Below are 22,137 nucleotides of genomic sequence, written 5' to 3'. Positions count from 1 at the left end.
AAGGTTTCAGTGTTGGGAGCTCTTTGGGGAAATCCCAGTGTGCACCTCCAAGGGTTAAGGAAAACCAAATCACGTGCAAACAATATGCAATGTGTGACTTGCAGATGGGGCTCATGGCTCTATGCCAAGGTTCATCCATGAATCTTTTATTGGTATCTTTTGGCTTAATTTGGAATATTTAGCACTGTTAGCACTATCAAATTATTTTAAAAATCCATAGTATGTGATTTTGACCATTTAGGAATAAGTTTAACTCACAATGAAATTTTGGGTAAAATGACTGTTTTAGCATTTTTTGCAATTGTTTATTTTAAAACGTGAGTCTTGGCGTTTATTCAACATTTTTGAGTCTTGGTTACCTTTTGAATGCTTCTAAACCCTTGTACTTTTACTCACTTTTAATTATGATCTTTGACAGTATCCTAAATTATGATCTTCAAGTTTGGGTGTCAATATTGCGTCACTTTTATGACCAAGCTCTTCCTTCCAGCACTGGCATGTTCATTGTTTCTGTGTAGCTCCCTATTGTAGGCTCCTAGGCTCTTGCAAGAACTAGAAAGAAGATACTGTGATTCTAGAATATGGTATATTAACTGTCCATTGTCATTCTACCTTTGTAGAGGGGAAGCCTGTGACATGATGGACTGGGAGAGGCCAGGGAAAATGTCACTTCAACTTGTTATTACATCTTCTTAACCATTGATCTTATGCAGTGAAATGACAGATTTCTGCCAATTGCTAGAAGACTCTCTTAGGAAGGAGTATCTTCAAATCCATATAGTGCTCCGGACTAGAAGGGCCTTTAAAGGCCATTGTGTTCTTGTCCCCTTTTAGAAACAAAAGCTGAGACTAGTGGTATCCTCGACTTGCCCAAGGTCTCACACTTAGTTAACAAAGCAGGTTTCTCTTCTTTTTATTGCAAAACATTCAACTTTGGCATTGGCTTTTATGTGTGCTGATTTTAAAGTAAAAAAATTCCAAAAATATAATCACATGAGAAAAAAAGATAGAATCCCACCATTGTATATAGCAGTGCTGTGCAATAGAAATACAGTGTGAGCCTCCTATGTAATTTAAAATGTTCTACTGGCACGTGACAGAGTAAAAAAGGTGAAATTGATTTTAATATTTTTTAATGCAGTATATAAAGATATTATTTTGTCATAATTAACATAATTATTAATGGGATATTTTACATAATTTTTTTATATTAAGACTTCAAAATCTGGGACATATTTTATATTCACAGCTCAGTTTGGACTACCATGTTTCAAGTGCTCAATAGTCACATGTGGTTAGTCTTTATAAGTGCTATATTGCCTGCATCTTTTTTTCATATTTCTTCTCTCTCTGCGCATGTATTATCACATTGTTGCAGTTTTAAGGTACCCTCAATTAATGCTTTTTAATTAATATAAACATTTTTCTTATTTTCTCATACTCATAATTTTGATACCTAGTGCACATTTAGGTGATCTCTGAGGTTTCACTGCAGTAAATAACTTGGAGGTTTTTTTCTCTTGCGCATTTGTTTTTTTTTTATTGAGGTAACATGCGTTTGTAACATTATATAAATTTCAGGGGTACATCATTATATTTCAGTTTCTGTATAGACTACATGTTCACCATCCAAAGACTAGGTCTAGTTATCATCCATCACTGTACACCTGTGCCTTATTACTCCTTTTGCCCTCCTCCCTTCCCCCTTCCTCTCTGGTAACCACCAATCCAATCTCTGTATCTATGTGTTTGTTGCTGTTTGTCTTCCATATATGAGTGAAATCATATGGTATTTGACTTTCTCTGTATGGCTTATTTCGCTTAGCATAAAACCTTGAAAGTCCATCCATGTTGTTGCAAATAGCAAGATTTTATCTTTTTTATGGCTGAATAGTATTCCCATTGTTTACGTCCACCACATCTTTATCCATTCATCCATTGATGGGCACTTAGGTTGTTTCTAAGTCTTGGCTATTGTGAATAATGCTGTAATGAACATAGGGGTGCAAATATCTTTTAGCGTTAGTATTTTTGTGTTCTTTGGATAAATACCCAGATGTGGAATAGCTGGATCATATGATAGTTCTATTCTTAATTTTTTGAGGAATCTCCATACATGGGAAGGAGCTTTTGTTTTTTACTGAGTGAAGTTCCTTGAGTTAAATTTGCTGGAGTTGATCAGGGATATGAACATACCGCCAAGTTGCTTTCCCGAGGACAGTTCTGATTTATAATGCTGTCAGAATGGTCTAATGTCAGTAGGTTCACCATAGCCTGGCCAACAAATCACCCTTGATCTCATTGTGTGTCCATGTCAGCTCCTGTTTACTTTCTTTTTTCAGTTTTGTTTTGTTTTTTTCCCATTGTAATAGGAATGTATTCACAATACAAAAAGTTTGGAAGGTGCAGAAAGCTATATGCTACTCCCTTTAATCTTTTCGGAGTGGCTCTAGTTTATGTTATGTTTTTTTCCCATGATGTTTTCCATACAAGAAATCTCTCCATGTCTTGTCTGGAGACAAATAATAAGAGTGGGATGATGATATCATAAGAGTGAATTTGCAACCTTTTTTCTTCAGCTCATGCTTAAATAATTTGGGGCTGGGTCTTATATACTTGGGAACTCCCCTTAATAGTTGCCAGAATTCTGCTGGGTGAGAACAGTGGGATGAGTTTCTAAGTTAGTTTTAGACATTGTGATTCCATTTTTTTTCATGAAAATAATATAAATGTTAGTAAAATAGAATCTATTATTATTATTAGCAGTGTGTTTTCTTTCAGTCACTAAGATATAGAATAGAAAAATATATAATGGGAAATATTGATATCATAACTATGCATATTCTGTAATATTTCTTATAGTAACTTTTAAAACTTGACACAAAAAATATTTAGCACTGCAGAGAATTTGGAATTATGTATGCTGTGGTTATTAAGAAATGAATTTTCATGTTTTTTTCTAATCATTAATAATGACTATCTTTCAATATAATCATGTAATATGAAGTGTTCCAATGACAGACTTGTCATGATGCTTTATTATTCTTACTTAAGTAGTGTATAATGAATGCTAATGTGGAGAAGTTAATTGCTGCTATTTTTATTTTATCTAGGAAGGATCCTGAATATAAATTTTATGGTAATCTTTGATTTTTTTTTTCTCCCCTTCTGAAACCAGCAGACTAAAGAACAGGTAAAGAGTAGTAGCTCACATCAGGGTGACTTCAATTTTGTACGTCAGGAAAGGCTGACTATCAGCCCAGCAAGAGTTAACGATTCTGGAGTGTTCATGTGTTACGCCAATAATACTTTTGGATCAGCAAATGTCACAACAACCTTGGAAGTAGTAGGTAAATATCTCTGAGAATGTATGAATTACTGGCAGTAGTGAAAGAAGAAATTACTAGATAGTTTCCTTTTCATGTTAATGGAATGTTGAACAGATTTTTAGAAATTTTAGTATCACTGAATGAATGAATGAATGAAATGAATGAATGAAAACATCGTCACCCCCTCCAACTAGAGCACAAAGGAAATTCTACCGGTTTAATAGAGGGAAGTGGAAAGCTGTAACTGACGTTGTTTACGCACCCTCCCCTCCCCACCAAACAAACAAAATTTAAGTTGAGCTTTTTCAAAAATTCCAGTCCTTGCTGAATGACTTGCATTTGGAAATGGTGTAGCCTTTGTCTTTGGAGGAGAGCAAAGGCTTAGAGCCTAAGATATTTCTCTGAATCTTTGGGTGAGGCCCCTCGGCCTTTTGGTTTAGAGTTTTACCCCTCATAGGCTCTCATTCATTTGTAGCAAGAAAGGCTGAATTTGAGCCTCTCCTCCCTAGCACGCACCTCACCATGCCCTGTTCTCCAACCTTAGGCCATAGCATAGACCTTCAGGCAGGAGGCCACTGGGGAATGGGTCATGGGTCCTACAGAGTGTAAACTGGAACATGGTAGCCTGTGTCCCTAACCCCATCATATCTGGTGTACACAATTGCTTTAGCCTTTTCTTCCCCACTCTAGAAATCTCTCTAAATATTTTCCAATCATCTACTTAATGAGAGAAAAGTCTAGGGAAGTACTTGATGTTTTTGATTTACTGAAAAAAATACTAATTTTTAAATTACTTCATTTGCACATTTCTTGTCTTTTGAGTATTGTTTGAATTTAATCTGTTTTCTTGTCTTTTTAATGCAACCATATTCATTCTTTTTGCTTGGCTTTGACTAAGTCTTGAGGCTGGTGAAATTCTTCAGCACGAGCAATAATAAAATGATGTGATATTTGTTTTCCTCTCTCTCCTTTCCCCCATATTTCTTCAATAATTTATGTAGCAATGTTAGAGATCTGTGATTTATCCCACCATAATCTCATATAATTTTGGCATTTCTGCCCATGTTTTAATGGAAAGTAGCTCAGCAGACCGAATGTGGAGAAGACATTTTACTTGCAATTATAGAGTTAGCACACAGAAAGAGTGCTACTTTGTCCCTGAACGTGATTGTGAACCATTTATTAATTTGAATAGAAAGCTATGCTTTTAAAATATTAAACTCCATAAGTGCTAATTTGCTAAGTTGATTAGGGAGTGTGTTGATATATCAGCTTCAGCTCCAGAAAGCAATTAGAAGGATGTTTTCAGCATATTGTTGTGTGTAATCAGATTTTTAAAATCCATTCATCAATTTCCAAGAATATAACTATATAACTGGAAAGACTTGTGGCCGTGAAACCTGAATCTGGTTTTGTGTTGTTTCAGGAGTGGGTTGGGATGGGAGAGGAACAGGAAGAGACAAAGAGAAAAGTAATTTCTTTAGGGGTTGAGAGAGGGATTTGGATGCAAGGTGGAGTGGTGGAGAGCACAAGGCTTTGGCTTGGCCCTGATCTGGTTTTCAGTTGGGCTCTGTCACTTAACTTTCGAATGCACCCTACTTTAACTCTGCCTGCATGTTCTCCTCTGAGAAACACAGCCTCTAACTCCCGAGGCTGTGAAAGGAGAAAAGGCAATAGATTTTATTAAAGTGCCTGGCATAGTGTTTGCACTGGATTAAATGAGGAACTTCAGACTAGTGTTTTGTATATGACTGTAAGAGAAATAGTATCAGTGCGAATGTTGTTGTTTGTAATATTTGAATACTTTGCATTGTGTGCTTTCTTTGGATTTAAGACCTTGAGAACCTGAAAATTTAATGCAGCATTCAGATGAAATATTTATTCCCTCAAAATTAACCTAAATTAGCTTAAAAATGGTGGAAGGTATGATTTATGACTCAGGTATTAGAACAGAGTGGTGGTTTCTATCTGCAGTTTTCTATCTGCAGTTTTCCTTTGGATGATTTTTTGTTCTCACCTGAAAAACCCTTTTTCCGTTGGTACAAAGGATAGTTGGAATTAATTTGTAATCGGAATCTATAAGGAAACGAAAGGGCAGTAGATACGATAATGACAACTCCTGTGGGACATCAGTGTATTTAACCAAATAATGCCAAAGATAGTGAATGATCATTTTACATTCTACAATTAGTTTTTAAATTTTGAAAAATAAATAAAATAAAATAAAAACTCTTCCCTAATTTCACTAACTGGAATGTAACCATTTTTAAGATATTGTTTATCTTTTTGTATGCAGCAGCACTTTAATTACACAGACAGTTTTATTCTCCCTCTCTCTCTAACTGAAAGTATACAGTGACTCTGGGATGTGCTATCTTAAGAAGAGGCCAGCCTTGGCTTCCTGCAGACCTGTATTCAAATCCGGGCTCTGCCATTGGGTAGCTAGCCATGTGGTTTTCCAAAACTTGGGTTTTTTAGGAGTTATTAAATTAGGAGTTATAAGTTTTCTCTTTCAGTATTGTTACAAGATTAAATATTTGTCATAATTATTAAATGAAATGTATGCTAAAGTACTTAGCACAGTTCTTGGCACATAGTAAGCATTTCATAAATGGTGGCTATAAAAATAATATTGATAATTGTTTTACTACATTCTTTTCCAACCTCTTATATTATTATTATATAACCATGTCTAAGGGCTGCTTTATTAATTAACCAGTTTTCTGTTTTCTTGTTTTAAAAATTATTATAACTAGTGTAAATAGCACCTCTTTTTGCATGTAGCCATCCACTAAGAAGAGTTCTCAAATGGAAATTACAGGGTTAAATTGAAGAACAGATAATTTTAAAAAGTCTATATTGCTAAATGCTTGCTTTTTTTTTCTTGTTTTTTTGCTGAGGAAGATTGGCCCTGAGCTAACATCCGTGCCCATCTTCCTCCACTTTATATTTGAGATGCCTGCCACAGCATGGTGTGCCAAGCAGTGCATAGGTCTGCACCTGGGATCCGAACTGGCGACCCCCCGGCCACCAAAGTGGAACGTGCAAACTTAACTGCTGCGCCACCGGGCCAGCCCCAATCTTCCTCTGTTTTGCTTAAAGAAGATTTGCCCTCCACTAACATCTGTACCAGTCTTCCTCTATTTTATATGTGGGCCACTGCCGCAGCATGGCAGTCTGCACCCGGGATCCAAACCCGTCAACCTGGACCACTGAAGCGGAGCACGTAAACTTAACCATTTAGCCAGCCCTGCTAAATGCTTTCTAAAAGAGCTGTGCCACTTTCTAATGTGTCACACTCAGTGTGCTACTTTTACCACACTTGCAAAACTATTGCATTTATTTCAAATCGGTATTGTTTTTCCATAGGATGGATATACTTTATTTTTTAACAGCTTTATTGAAGTTTTGCTATTTTTAATAAGTGAAATGTGATGCCTTATTTTAGTTACTAGTTTAAATATTTTTTCTTCTATAGTTTCATGTCCTCTTTTTCCTATTACCTCGGTTAATTTTACTATATAGACATTTTTAAATGTTTATATATTCCGATTTGTCTTTTATAACTTTTTTCTTCTGTTGCTTCTAAACAGCCCAGAAAACTGCCCCCTCTGTAGAAGTTTGATAGGAGTCAATTCTGTTGTTTACTTAAAAATACAGTTTGAGGGGCCGGCCCAGCGGCGCCGGGGTTAAGTTCGCACGTTCCGCTTCGGCAGCCCGAGATTCACCGGTTCGGATCCCAGGTGCGGACATGGTGCCGCTTGGCAAGCCATGCTGTGGCAGGCGTCCCATATATAAAAAGTGGAGGAAGAGGGGCACAGATGTTAGCTCAGGGCCAGTCTTCCTCAGCAAAAAGAGGAGGATTGGCAGCAGTTAGCTCAGGGCTAATCTTCCTCAAAAAAAAAAAACAAACCCAGTTTGATTGTTAAAATGCTATCTTTGATCCATCTGTGACAGATGATGTGATGAGAAGATGTAAGTTTATTTTTCTTCCAATACTAAATGACAGTTTTTCAACTTTTTAATTGAACATTAGAGGTCTCTTTCTCTTCTTGATTTATGACAGCTTCTTATCACACATACAATTATCCTGGGTCTGGGTATAGGCTAACTCTTTAGTTTGAATACTTTTTAACCTAATAAACATCAAGGCTAGCAGTTCTAGAAGACCTACAAGATGGTGATAGATCTTTAAGAGAGCTGCTTATGAGACTGAGGTGGGAGAATAAACATTCCAACTGTGTGTCCTTTCTCACTTTGTGACAGTGATTCTGCAAGAGCAAAATAAAGTGTGAAACGGCGAGTTAACGTTCTCTTACTTGCTACGGTCAATTAATACTGGAAACCTGTCAATTATCTTTGCAATCCAAAGATGAAGTTGTGTTTTTTGTCGGGTAGTTGTGGATAACAGTTTCTTTCTGTTTGACTCTGTTATGATTAGATAAAGGGTTCATTAATGTCTTCCCTATGATGAATACTACCGTATTTGTGAACGATGGAGAGAATGTAGATCTGATTGTTGAATATGAAGCCTACCCCAAACCTGAACACCAGCAGTGGATATATATGAACAGGACCTCCACTGATAAGTGGGAAGATTATCCCAAGTCTGAGAACGAAAGTAATATCAGGTAAGAAGAGGGCCCGGCACTGGACCTTACACGTTTCCCCCCGCTTCCACTTGGCTTACCAGATCCTACCGTGTGACCCGTAAATGTATGAGAGGACACCTGCTATGGAAGGGAGTTTGGGGCTGCTTCCTGAGTCTCCATCCCGTATTTCATTTTGCTGTGTATTTAGCGCACATGAAAAGTCTGTGCCTCAGTTTTTTTCATTTGTAAAATGGGGGATAGTTCTTCCCCAGAGTTCTGAGGATATGTCACAGCAGTGACTGGCATATACTAGGGGCACATTAAATAATTCTCTTCAGAGAAAGAGAAGAGTGAGTGCCTTCAATCGTTTCCTTAAAACTTTAGGAAAACTCAGAATCATTAAGTAGCTTTGGGCCAGGCAGTGAACTTGAGTTCTTTTTCATCAGGTCTCTCATTTGATCCTCAAAACATTTGTCATAAAAATAGTAGCAATAGTAACATGTTATGAAAGCTGTGTGTGCTTTTTTCTGTCCTGCGCTGTTCCCCGTACCTTATGTCTATTAACTTGATAAGTTTAGTCCTCACAACCCTATGAGTGGGAACTCTTAATTCCCTCGTTTGTATAGAAGAGGAAACTAAGGCCCAGATGAGTTAAGTAATTTGACCGAGATCAGATGACTAATAAGAAGTCGATGCCTAGAGAGTTTGTAGTTTTTTCCAGTCAGCAGCTGTTGGCCGTTACAAGAATGTGGGTGAGAGATATTGGTGTTCTGGGCCAAGGTCTAAGGGTTGGAGGGAAGAAGATGATTTGGGGGGTGTCCAGGCTACCTCTTTAACAAGATTCAGTGATTGAAGGGGTAGGAGAGAGAAGGAAGGAGCTGAAGATGTCCCTTGGGAGTCTGAGGCCGTCAGCCAGGTTGGACGGTGAGAGGAGATACCCTTCAAGGAGGAGGAGGAGGGGGAGACAGTTCAGCTTGGGGTTTGTTGAATTGGAGGTTGACCGTGGGATCTCTAGTGATGTTGAGGTAGGAAGTATCCTAAGTCAGCTTCCCTAGAAGCAGAGCCTGATACAAGGATTCTCTGGCAAGGGCTTCATTAAGGGAGAAAGAGCCCTGCCCGGGCATGGAGGAGCAAGGTGGGGAGGGGAAAGGAAGAAAGAAAGGATTTGATCTCAAGGGCACTCTGGAGCTGGGCATGTCTCCCTTCCCATTGTCAGTCACTCATTGGCTGTAAACCTGGTGGGCAGTCAACTTCCATGTGGGTCTAAGCAGCCAAGGGCAAACGTGGGAGAAGGTTGCAGGTGTGAGTCCTTATTAGCTGCCCCCATAGCAGCAGGGATGGGCATGAAGATAGCTCTGTACAGGAGGCGTAGCACAGAGGAGTCTGGCCTAGAGATAGAGACTCAAAAGTTGTGAGCAAACAGCAGGTAGTTCAGTGTGAGAGTGGATTGCCCTGGCCAGGAGCGTGTGCGGTGTGAAGAAAGTCTGAACAAGCCACTGCATACGTCCAGTCGGTTGTGTAGCCCGTGTGGGTCAAGGGCACTCCATCCACGCTGGAGCCCTTATCGTTAACTCTGCTCAGTCTGCACAGCCGTATCTGGCTGCCCGACAGTGAAATAGAAGCTTGAATAGCAAATACTGCAAAGGACCCTAGGAAGAAGTAACAGAGGGCGGAGGGAAACCGGGAGATTGTGGGGTTGCAAGAAGGAGGGCAAGGGCAACAAAATTGACCCTTGCTGCTCGGGCCCTGCGCTGTCTGTATGGAGACAGCCTGCATGCAGCTGCCTGCCAGTCTGGGGTTTTGCAGGCAGGCAAGTTCAGGACACTGGTGAGAGGGCAGTTGAACAAAGGACCTTGGGCAGAGGACAGGGCCATGAGGACAGCACGGGAGGAAGGAGAGGCTGCAGTCTCTGTGAGGTTGCCTTCATGCTGAGAAAGCCTTTCCTCACTGTGTATTCTCACATGACAGGCATTTGTCCCAAATTAAGTATGTGTGTGTGTGTTTGTATTTGTTGTTTGTGAATGTGGATCTTGTTACTACTGCATTACATGAGTCATTTTTCCTAACCAGACATGTATTTCCAGAGGGGAGCTGTGACAAAGGCACATCCTCTGAGGCAGGCCATCTAGGGGTGACTAATTTATCATCTTTCTTTGTAGATATGTGAGCGAACTTCATCTGACTAGATTAAAAGGCACCGAAGGAGGCACTTACACGTTTCTAGTGTCCAATTCTGATGTCGATTCTTCCGTGACATTTAATGTTTACGTGAACAGTGAGTAAAACGACTGGCTCCTTATCATCTTGTTTTTTATTATTTTAAGTTGTGGCTGGTGTTTGTAACAGCTGCCGAACTGAGCTCATTGTGTACTATGTAAATAATGTTTCATGATAATTCTGACCTTAACAAAGACCCCGTGGTTTGGTGGTTGGAAGAATGTGTATGAAAACCAGTTCCTTGTCCTACATTGCACTGACCACGTGACCTTGTAGACGTCGCTCACATTCTGGGTGCTACCTTTGAAGTAAACAGAGGAGCCACAGAAGCTAAAAACAACAGTGGTTTGAGGGAAAATGTATTCTTTTTGTATTTTTTTTTTGAGGAAGATGGCGCTGAGCTAACTACTGCCAGTCCTCCTCTTTTTGCTGAGGAAGCCTGGCCCTGAGCTAACATCTGTGCCCATTTTCCTCTACTTTATATGTGGGACGCCTACCACAGCACAGCTTGCCAAGTGGTGCCATGTCCACACCTGGGATCCGAACTGGTGAACCCCGGGCCGCCAAGAAGTGGAATGTGCGAACTTAATCTTTGCCACCGGGCTGGCCCCGGAAAATGTGTTCTTGTTGATTGTTGAAATGGGGAGCCAGAGGTTGACTAGGAGCTGGATTACGGTGTCAGGTGGAAGGAGACACTATCAAGCCCTGACATGATTTCTTTGTTACAGGGCTGTCTCTTTGGAGATTGTGAGATTATTTGTGTTCAGATTGTTCTCCCACTAAGATGAATGCAATGTTGACCCAGCTCAGAGGGTCCCTACTGCATACCCTGTGGGTGCAATGGGAGAAGGGAGCGGGCGGTTTAGGGTGGGGGATGGCCGTGAACACCTGAGTCCTGCCCTGCTGTGGCCTGCACCCCCACAGCGCCTTGGAGAAATGTCTGCACAGAGGTTGAGGCCAAGGGCGCATACTCACCCACTGGGACTTTTGCCAAGTGCGCAGCTTCCTCCTGGCTCTCCCATGGTGCCAATCTGCATTTCCAAGGAAGGGCGGCAGATGCCTACCGCAGCACACCAGCCGGGGCACCAGAGCATGGGAGGCCTCCAAAGACAGAATCCTTGGGATTCCCACAAAATGGGATTCCCCATTTTGGGATTTGTAGGATTCCCACAAAATGACCATTGGAATTAGCCACGCTGGGTGTGTGGGGGCCGAGGAGACAACCTGGAACATTGCCTAGAGGACGGCTTAGTAACTGCTGGGTACTTCACATGTGTTGGGCTGCAGGACGGCAGCCAGTCCCTTGTCCACAAGGAGCTTACTACTTGCTACATGAAGTGATTTCACATCATTATGTCCTTGATGCTGCAGCTCAGTGGTGTAGTGGGCTGGGCAGTGGGATCCACGGACCAGTGAAGACGAGAAACAGCTAGTAAGTGATACTCAGGACAGGTTTTTGGTTACTAACCTGGAGTCTTTTGACTATACCAGCATTTCCAAAATTGTGTTTCCTGAACAGGATATGTGTTTAGATAAAGAGGGTCACATCTGTGCCATTAAACTCTTTTCTAACCGACCGACCTTCTCAAGGCGCTCGCTGTGCTGATGTGTATTATGCCTCCCCTGGAGGGGGCTGTGGAGGGCTTGTCCCAAGCTTGTTTGACCACAGAACTCTCCTTTCCAAGGGTATCATGTTCATTAATATCTCAGCTCCTTGGAACAGTTTTGATTATACGGTGTCTCATTGGCCCACAATTCAAATATCTCTAGATTAATTCAGATGTTAATTGGAGCAGCTTATTAGTGCATTACAAATGGGCAAAATTACCTGCTTCTGAAAAATTTTAATATTCAAGTAATTTACGAGATGATTGCAGATAAATCCATATCCATGTGAGCATAATATGCATACTGTCCGTACAAAACTTTATTTTGGGGGCCGGCCTGGTGGGACAGCAGTTAAGTTCGCACGTTCCGCTTTGGCGGCCTGGGGTTCGCCGGTTTGGATCCCAGGTGCGGATATGGCACCGCGTGGCAAGCCATGCTGTGGTAGGCGTCCCACACATAAAGTAGAGGAAGATGGGCACAGATCTGAGCTCAGGGCCAGTCTTCCTTAGCAAAAAGAGGAGGATTGGCAGCGGATGTTAGCTCAGGGCTAATCTTCCTCAAAAAAAGAAAACAAAACTTGATGCTCTCATATGGTGCTTCTTAAACTATCTGTGGTCAAAGACATTTTTTTTAAAATTTTGAATTCATTCTGGATCAATACTTCCTATAAAATACAGTAAGAACCAATTACTAGAAAAGTAAAGCAAAAAAGAAAAGATATACAAAATACGAGATCATATTTTTTTTATTATTAAATTCAACAGATACAAAAATTACCCTGTCAAATTGCTCCTTCTCAACTCTTGTTCTCAGTTTCTGTGCTTCCCTCGTGTGGTCCAGTAACAGCAGATTGTGGACGTGGCCTACTCCGCAGACCTTGCTTTGAGAAGCTCAGTGTTGGGGATTTTATTAAATTAAATGCTGTTTATCTCTCTCTTTCCCTGGCTTCAAGGGCAAGGAGGCATTAAGATCTGTTTCTTTTCCCCTTTTTCATGCTTTCATTTGCCAGTGTATGGTCTGCTAGTTGTGAGTCATTGACCTTAGAAAGATGTCGCCGAAGTCATCCTTACTTTTCTCTGGGTGACAGGGTTCCTACCGTTTTACTTGCCAGGCTAATTTACCATGTGGCAGGATCAGTATTAATCAGTTCTGCTGGTGAACTCGTGCCTGTTTGAAACTAGATAGGAAATGGCATCAACCTTCCCAGACGATCCTTTCTTGGATTCCCTGTTAGTACAGGAGGCCTTTTCTGTATTCTGGGGCCTGGGTCACAGATCCCCCCACAGCATTTTCTGAGCTCCTGCTTGGTGCACTGAGTGAACAGATGAGGGTAGCATGTTTGTTCTGTGACCTCTTGGGTTAAGCTCTTCAGGAAGTCTTTTCATTGATGTCAGTGTGTTACAAACACGAAACTGACTAAAGGCATTTATTTCACTTACCTAACAGGTTGGATTTCTTGATCTCCAAATGCTTTGACAGGTAGCATTTTTATGTGAAACTTAAAACATTTGCCTCTTGTGAAATATGCCCCAGTTGCTCTTCATGGATATGTATAGTTAGCTAATTTCTTTGTTGATTTTTTTTTTCCTTTTTGGATTGAAAAACAATTCTAGTGAATACTATTATGGGGCAAAATTTTTTTAAGTTAAATTTTAAAATCAAAAGCTAAAAATAGTTTTAAAATTTAAAATTGGAGCAGTTGTGTCCATTTTGATGTAATGTTTTAGCTGAGCCAAATGTATATGTGGATCTACTGTATAGTATTCTGTAAATGAGCGTAGCCCCAAGGATGAAAGAAATTACACTCTGCAAAAATTAGAATTAATAAAAATCAGAATAATAAAGGCAAAGAATAAGGGCAGAAGTTCAGGGTACTTTTACTCAGTAACATTGATGCATAATTGCTTAATAGATTCATGAGAAATGCTCATGAAAATCCTTGATTTTGAATGGTTAAATGTTTGGTGGCAGAAAAATCCATTTGTTTTGAAAATTCTACATATAGATTTGAATATAGTGGGAGAGAGGTGTGTGTGTGTGTGTGTGTGTGTGTTTAGATTGTTTATGTGGGCGGTTTAGAAAAAATCATGTCCTGCCAGTTTGTGTTAAGAGGAAAATATGTAACATGTAAAGCTTGAAAATGTTTAATACTGTTTTTATTTCTCTAACTGAGGCATAATTTACATGGGTCTGTAAAGTTGGCTCAGTGACATTAAAGGTGGTTTATAATGGCCAAGAGTCATATGTTTGCCATTTTTCAGCACGACCTCCAGCGGAAACTGATGGGGATTTTCATTAAAAGACAAAACGGCCGGCCCCGTGGCCGAGTGGTTAAGTTCGTGCACTCCGCTTTGGGCAGCCCAGGGTTTCGCGGGTTCGCATCCTGGGCGCAGACATGTCGCCGCTCGTCAGGCTGTGCTGAGGCGGTGTCCCACATGCCACAACTAGCAGGACCCACAACTAAAATATACAACTATGTGCTGGGGGGACTTGGAGAGAAGAAGAGGAAAAAGAAAAAAAAGATTGGCAATAGTTGTTAGCTCATCTTTAAAATCTTTAAAAACCAATCTTTAAAAACAAACAAACCAAAACCAAAACAAAACAAGCCAGTGATTCTTTGCATTGAACTTGCATTGCTTACTGAAGTTGTATACAGAGATCATATTCTTAGTTAGAAAAAGTTTAATGTCATTTGGGGAAAATGCCCATTTGTTTTCCTTGCAGATTAAAATTGGGAGAAAAATAAAGTTCTAAGAACTATCAAACTCTCCCAAAGTGCTTTAATAGGCACTACTCTTTCCAGAGTTCCTCTACGTGTTAGAAAAAGTGACACCACCCAGATTCTTTAGGTAGCTTGCGATTTTTGCTTGGAAACCTATGGTCTCTTTGATTATGATAAATGTCACACAGTGAAGTTTTTTTTTACCAAATCCAGGACAACTAAAAGGACAAATGTGTATTTTAACCTTAATTTATTCACTTGTCTCTTTTCCCTCTCAGTATTTCTTGAATAAATTTCAAACATTTTGGTGGACTTAAATGTTAATCAGTAATATAAATATTTTATGTTTATTTTGGCTTGTATTTTCAACTGTCTCATGTGAATCCTGAAATAATTTACAAAATTGTGCAAAGAAATTATGATTGATATGATAAATCACTTGTTTTTCAAACCTCTGGAAAGATTTTAAGAACTTTTTTTTTTTAGCTTTATTGAGATATAATTGACAAATGAAATTGTAAGATCTTTAAAGTGTACAATGTGATCGTTTGATATATGTATACATTGTGTTAATTAACACGTCCATCACCTTTTGTATTTACCCATTTTGTTTTGTTTTGTTTTGGTGAGAGCGTTCAAGTTCTACTCTCTTAGCAAATTTCAATTATACAATGCAGTGTTATCAACTATCCTCACCATGTTTTATGTTCGATTATATCCTTATTCATCTTACAGCTGAAAGTGTTGTACCCTTTTTAAACCTTATCCGGTAGCATTTCTAGATCAGTATTACAAATCTAAAATTTGTGGCAAATGATATCTAGGAGCCATAAGTAGATCTCTTTCCCATCTTAAAGGTCTGTCCTTAATGACAAACCTGCCAGTTGAGTGAGAGTCCTGTCAGGTGGTGGTAGCAGGACAAGTAAGGTATAGAGAACAAAAGGGCTCCTCTTGTCTCGTTGGCTTTCATGGAGCACAGGTAATGTTAAGCTAGATTGGGTCTCCAGATGACTGCTGAACTGCACCAAATTAACTCTCAAAAGTCACAAATTTCACTCCATTTACTGTAGAGTGTTAACAAGGGGTTGAAACAATTTAAGGAAATGCTAAATAATGTATTATTTCTAAATCACTGCATCATGTAATTAACATCCTGTCTGGTGTGAGTGATTATTTATAGATCATACAGTATACCCAAATCAGTCAAAGTAATAAATCACCCAGAATGAGGCCTCTTGATGAGAAAGTTTCCCTTGACCACATTTGTGAAATCTGGGCCACCCTTTATGTATTTTTTGGTTCCAAAGTGAAATCCAGTTACGCATGGCTCAACAATCCTTCTTTTTGGGAGTAGCAACACCCTACAAATAAAGGACATGGTCCGCCTGACATTTGCCAAAGGTGAAGGTATACCTGTCAAGCCGGCAGTGTAGATGGCTGACTTTGGACAGACTGCCTGCCAGCCGTCTGGGTCACCCACCTGGCTGGAAGTCTCCAGGACCTTTACCCAGGGCACAATAGTAATGGTGGGCTTGCCTTCAAGGACTTCTCAGTTTGGGGGCTTTTAAGATCCTCATGAAATGAGAGTGAAGTTACTAGAACTTAGAGTTTTGGGAAGGTTGGAAGCGTTTTCCTACCTGTTAACCTGTTAGCCATTCTATTTTTGTTTTTTGAAGGTTATAGGCACCTTCCTTCCAAACACTTGGGTGTCCAAACCGTTCTTGTGTTAGAGGCTAAGAATGTTAAGACTAACTGCTAGCCCACTTGTCTGTTGAGTTTTGCTTGAGAGACTTCGCTTTTTAGTGATGGTGTTTTTTTCCTATTAAGTGGACTCTAATAGCCCTACTTCTATGGTTGTTAAATTACTGGAATCCTTAAACATTAAATAAAGCTGGTGCTGAATAGAACTCCTTTTTTATTTATTTACTTACTTTTGAGAGTTTGCTGTAAGGCTACGACAGTAACCACAGTAGCTTGGTTTGTGCAAACATTTGTGTACATGTATTTTTAAATTAAAACAATTTTTGTTTTGAGGAAGATTAGCCCTGAGCTAACATCTGCCACCAATCCTCCTCTTTTTGCTGAGGAAGACTGGCCCTGAGCTAACATCTATGCCCATCTTCCTCTATTTTATGTGTGGGACGCCTGCCACAGCATGGTGTGCCAAGCAGTGCCATGTCCGCACCCAGGATCTGAACGGGTGAAACCCAGGCCGTCGAAGTGGAACGTAGGAACCTAACCGCAGTGCCACTGGGCCGGCCCCAAAACAATTTTTTTTATTATAACAATGTTATGTGAAGGATAGAATAACTAGAAAATATAAGCAAGAATAAATATCAAGCAAGTTTTAACTGTACCTTTTTAAGTTTATTTACATTTTAGAGATAGCCTTTACTTCCAGACCATTAAAAAAAGGTGTTTTTTTCTTGGACAAAATGAGGTCCTATTGCTTCATAACCTTGGCTTTTGGTGCTAAACGAGGAAAGGATTGTGAGCATCTTTCCATGTCATAAATGCTCTTCTGTGGCATCATTTTGGTATCTCCTTGCATGGGTATTTCATAACTTCTTGAACCCATGTCTGATGCAATTTTGAGACATTGTGGAGTGAGAGATGGGACTCTGAAATGGTGTGACTAAGTTTTAAAAGAAACCCATCAGACGATTATTTAAAGTTTATAGTTATCTTGTTTATTCTCAAATGAGCAACCCTGCCTGAGTGCCTGGGAGTCAGTAAGGTTATCATCTGTTGTTATCTTTCATGCTCCCACATCTTGAACATATGTCGTGGATTCGCTGCGCTGGACAGATCTGAATTCAGGAATAGTTTTCAGATCTTCTTAGTATGGTAGCTCATCTCTGTGAAAATAGTTGCTTGTCTTTTTACATTAATCTTTTTATAAGTAATATGTGTTCATTTGAGATATCTGACGGTTGAACTCTGTTTTTATTTTCTCTTCCTGAACTTGAAATGAGTTTTTGTTCTTAAATTGCTGGGGAGTTATGAGTGTTGTTTTTGATGTGACACTTTAATAGCTCCTTCTTATGAAGAGGATCTCTGTGGATATGAGAAGTGTTATAGACATTTAAATCAAGCAAAAAGGGATATCATGGCAACCTACTTTTAAAATAGAATTTGACTCTCTCATGTTCTGAGAAAATTTAGGAAATGTGGTTCTGACCAAGAGTCTCATTTTTCCCACCCTCAAGTCCTGTTATTCTTTTCCTTCGTGTCTCCTAAGACAGTTGGTCTGATGGAGCATGTTGCTAAGTTGGGGATTTATTAAATGCTGAACCTGTTCGAAAACAAGGTAACTTGTGTAGATGGTTAAGCCCTTTGTTGACTGTATTTGCGTGGTCTGGCCTTTTTTTCATGTGTATGGTGGAAAAGCAAGAGAAAGAAGTTTAGATATGTAACCATGTAAACTTCTGCCAGCACTGACCCTGAACTTGGGACCTAACTTTTCTAAAAACAGCAAGAGTAGTTCCTTTTATGTTTGTGGAACTTCTACTCTATGGAAATTTCCCTTCCAGTTGAGCCACATGTGTTTTTACATCAAGTTGGCTCTCTTCATTTACAAATGTATGCAGGGTCACCTCTAATTTAGTGGAAATTTAAAATAATCCAAGAATAGGTACATAATTTTTCCATGGGCATTGTGTCAATACCCTTTCTCCTCTACTTGTGAATTAGGTGGCAAAATGAGTTCCCTACTCTGACAGAGTAGAAAAATAGCAAAAATGGCATTTTATCTCATGCCTGCCCTCCTTGGCGGCAGGCAGAGTTGCATTGTGAGGCAGGTACACATCACCTGCCCCATGTGTGGGTCACACGGCCATGGTGCTCCTGTAAGTTGAACCCAGTGATTCTGGCTGAGGAAGCCTCTCTCCAAGTAGTTTCATCGTTTTTTTTTTTTTTTTTTGACTTAATCGTAAGATTTGGGAGATCTTTTTGTTGGCTGTTTAGAACAGGGGTGGGCAAACTATAGCCCTGGGGCCAGATTCAGCTTACAGCCTGTTTTAGAATGGCCCATAAGCCAAGAATTTTTGTGTTTTTTTGAATGGTTGAAAAAAAATCAGAAGATTTTATGAGACATGAAAAAATTCAGATTTTCGTGTCTGTAAGTAAAGTTTTACTGGAACACAGCCATGCATATTCATTTACATGTCTTTGGCTACATTTGTGGTACGGGGTGGAGCTGAGTACTTACGAGAGACCCTATGGCCCACAACGCCTAAAAGATTTACCCTCACGCCCTTTACGGTAAAAGTGTGCTTCCCCCTAGTTTGGAACATTACTTCATTAGGAGAATGACTTTTTTTTTTTTTTTAAATGATAAACAGTCTGTTGAAGATAACTGGATACAGGAGACTATAGTTGAAGTTTTGTTTCATCTTTTAAATTTCTGTTAAAGTGCCCAGCCAGTTTTTGGCTATCTTGAAGAATGTCTAAGACAAAATTTATTTTTAAAATATCTATTCTGGGAGATTTTTAAAAACTATACTATTCCTTTTATCAGTAAAAGTTAACCTGAGTAGTACTTCTATTTTAGCTGATTTAAATTCCTTTATTGTAACGGTACTATGACAGGAATGTAGATTTGACCCAGACTCCCAAACCAGGATAGGTGACAAATTGCTGCAAAGCATTGCTGTATGGTCATTAAACCATCCTAAAAACAAATCCATCCTTAGGATCTCTCTTCATTTAGTTTTATTATTTGGAGACTTATGTCGTCGTTCTTAGTCCTGCTATTACAGAGTGTGGGCAAATTTTATAGCAGTAGTTGGTCGGGGTGGTTAGAGAGAAGAGCTGTATTCAAAAATGCTTCCCCACCCATTACATGTATATCTCCTCCCAACCCACCCCCTCAGCTCTTGTAATCTGGGCTGTGTTCTTAGAAATTCATTTTGTTCTTGCCTTCCCTATGGACCTAATGGTGGTGAAAAGGAGTATTTTTCAAGATCACATATCGGTTGGGTAAATCAGCGAATGGTTAGGATTTTTAATTGCATGAGCAATAAATTCTCAGTCCAGTCATAAGCACTCTGAAATCTGCCTACAAGCTGATCAGTGTTGTTGGAGACACCGGAATGACTCAGGTCCATAATGCTTTGAAAGAAGAAAAGGCTATTTTTTATCTCCACAGGAAATACATAACTCACACACCTCTTAGGCTTATCTAAACCTGCAACTTGGGAGGAATTAGGGAAGGTGTCATTTGGTCTACGGCTGATTGCAGAATATCTGAGAAACCACAGCTCAGACTTAACCTGGAGAACTGCAGGGAGTTATGTATCTTTAAAAGCAAAATGTATACTTAATGTCTTAACATGGTGCAATGAGGGACTTACAAAATGCAGATGAGCCCAGATTTTCGTTTTTAGGAATCAGATTTATACCTAGCTCATTCTTTATGCATTAAGCATTTCCTAGTGCAACTTGCCATGCACAGCCCACACTGTACTCGTGTAACTCAGCCTTTGCAGAAGGAAGTCTCTCATCGCCAATGTTAAGAACGGGGCTGGTATTAGGGTCAGGCCAGAGAGGCACCTCAGGTGCCAATTTAAGGAGGTGCTCCCTCATGGTGCCAACCCTCCATTTGCAAAACCTTGAGGGTAAGTGTCTTAAATTCTGCACCCTTCATGCTTTTCTTGCCTCACCCTAGTCCCAGCCCTGGACAGGGTCCCTTGAAGGTACTTTTACAAAGTGCATTGCTGGGTCATATCCTAAACCTACTAAGTCTCTGGCAATGGGGTCCAGGAATCTGCATTTTAACCTCTTTGCAAAGTGCTTCCAATGCACATTGAAGTTTGTGAACGCTCTGAGCTTGGTTGGCCAACCTCAGGCCCAAGAGGACAAAAGCTGCTCCTTGAGCCTCAGGTTATGGCCCACCTGGGATAGTACCTTAAAAACCTGCCTAATTACCAGCACACGGAAACAGGGAACAAGTAGGCCATCCGGACACACCATTTGCCAGCCCTGGCCATTGTATAACTGCTACCAGGTGTCACGCTGGAAGGTTTGGATCGTAGAGCATTTGTAACCAAAGCTACATGTAATTGATTATGTAATTTTGAGCTGTTCCAACTTTTTTAATTAAAAAATGTTTTATAGGTTCATTATTAGCTACATGTTCATTATAAAAAAATGGAAAACAAGTCAAAAGAAAAAAATAGATACTATTTGTAACCCTACTACCCAGAGATAACCATTGTTAATATCTTAAGCTATCCTTTTAGCCTCTTTTGGTATTGAGTTAATATTTAATTCCACTAGAAATCCACCATGTAGCCTTAGGAAGGATGAGTGACAAAAGGAATGTCGGGATAAGGAATCTGTCTTATGAACTTGATTCCCATTTGAGTCCTATCCAGTTATCTTTGCTGTCTGTGTATAGACCCTTCTCTTCATTAACTGCAGTATTAAAAAAAAATTCACATGACCCAGGTATTTGTGTATACTTCTTATTTTATAACTGCTACTGCAAAAATAATGGAAATAGTGCCCCTACACAGGAAAGTGACCATTAGGCTGTTCTTCCAGTCCCTTCTTGTGACTTTAGTTGAATTCATTTGGAATCTGAGGCACTTATTGCTTTGGGGAGGACTTAATCGTTCAACAGCTCCTACTGTGTGTCTCCCGTCGGTCAGGCTCTTCAAGGAGTCAGAGGGACAGTCAGTAAGATGTGGTTCCTGCCCTTGAGAATATAGAGTCTGATTAAGAGTGTCAGCTGCTCTTAAGTGCTAGCGAGAAGAGACCAACCACCTTGGCTTTGGCGAGTTGAGGATGGCTCGGAAAAGGAGGTGACACTTGTATCGAGTCCAGAGAGACCCACCGTATGGCGCCTGTGGTCTCCAGCAAATAGCCTTCTCCTAAAGTTCCACTGTTTTTTTGTGTTGTGTCCTACTTTTCAGCCCAATCACACAGTTGCCCATGATAATTAAATGAAACTTGCCAGATGGATGCTTTCGCAAGACGATCGCTCGTCTTCTTGCTCTATTTGTGAAAGCTGGCATGGGATCCAAACTCTCAAGGATGCCCCTACCTTGAGATTGCTTTGGAGTGTCGCTCTTTTGTGTGTATTAGCCAAATGGCCTGCCCATCAGCAGGGCCAGGTTGAGTGACAGGTGGGTGTGCCATGCATGTGGATACTCCGTTCCCTGCCAAGCCATTTTGCCTGCAAGGAGGTGAGGTGCTGAGAGCTTGTTCCACAAAGATGTCATTTATCAGTGTTACCTTCCTTTGAGGAAATAAGCTTACTAGGCTTCTGGGCTGTCAGTCTGTCTTTTTCACCACATCTATTGTTCCCATCAATCGCAGCAAAATTGATGTCAGATTTCCAGTGCATCGGGTTAAAACACATGCGCATTATCACACTCTTAAAGAAGTAATTTTTAGATCATTGAAGAAAATATTTAGGCTGGCAAGAAAAGAAGAACTGAATCAATAATAATTCTTAAATTTTTTGTTTCATTTCTGTGAATCATTTTTAGTTCTTTGTGCTTTGTGTGCTCCATCTCATTGAATTGTCACAACCCCTCTGTGAAGTGGGTACTGTTGTTCCCGTTTGACAGATGAGGAGATCTGATCCAGGGCAGAGAGCTGATGGGTGTTTGTAGTCAGTGTTCAGGTCTGTCGGCCACACACATGGCCTCCCGTGGTCCTG

General features: G+C 40.0%; 1 protein-coding gene across 4 annotated transcripts in view; it reads left to right on the top strand.

The window, feature by feature from the left end:
* LOC124232991 (mast/stem cell growth factor receptor Kit) overlaps positions 1-22,137 on the top strand; it is an 81,283-nt gene that overhangs the window by 41,420 nt on the left and 17,726 nt on the right. For 2 of the 4 annotated variants that reach the window (XM_046649987.1, XM_046649984.1), the window contains exons 5-7: positions 3,182-3,350; positions 7,771-7,960; positions 10,081-10,196. In XM_046649987.1, the coding sequence (XP_046505943.1) occupies positions 3,182-3,350; positions 7,771-7,960; positions 10,081-10,196 (475 nt within the window). Of the gene's footprint in view, positions 1-3,178; positions 3,351-7,770; positions 7,961-10,080; positions 10,197-22,137 lie in introns of all 4 variants that reach the window. The other 2 variants (XM_046649986.1, XM_046649983.1) reach the window with 1 other exon arrangement.

The sequence above is a fragment of the Equus quagga genome, unplaced genomic scaffold, assembly GCF_021613505.1.
Source record: "Equus quagga isolate Etosha38 unplaced genomic scaffold, UCLA_HA_Equagga_1.0 146_RagTag, whole genome shotgun sequence".
NCBI lineage: Eukaryota > Metazoa > Chordata > Mammalia > Perissodactyla > Equidae > Equus > Equus quagga.
The sequence above is the reverse complement of the archived record's forward strand: the minus strand, read 5'-3'. Positions and strand labels throughout refer to the sequence as shown.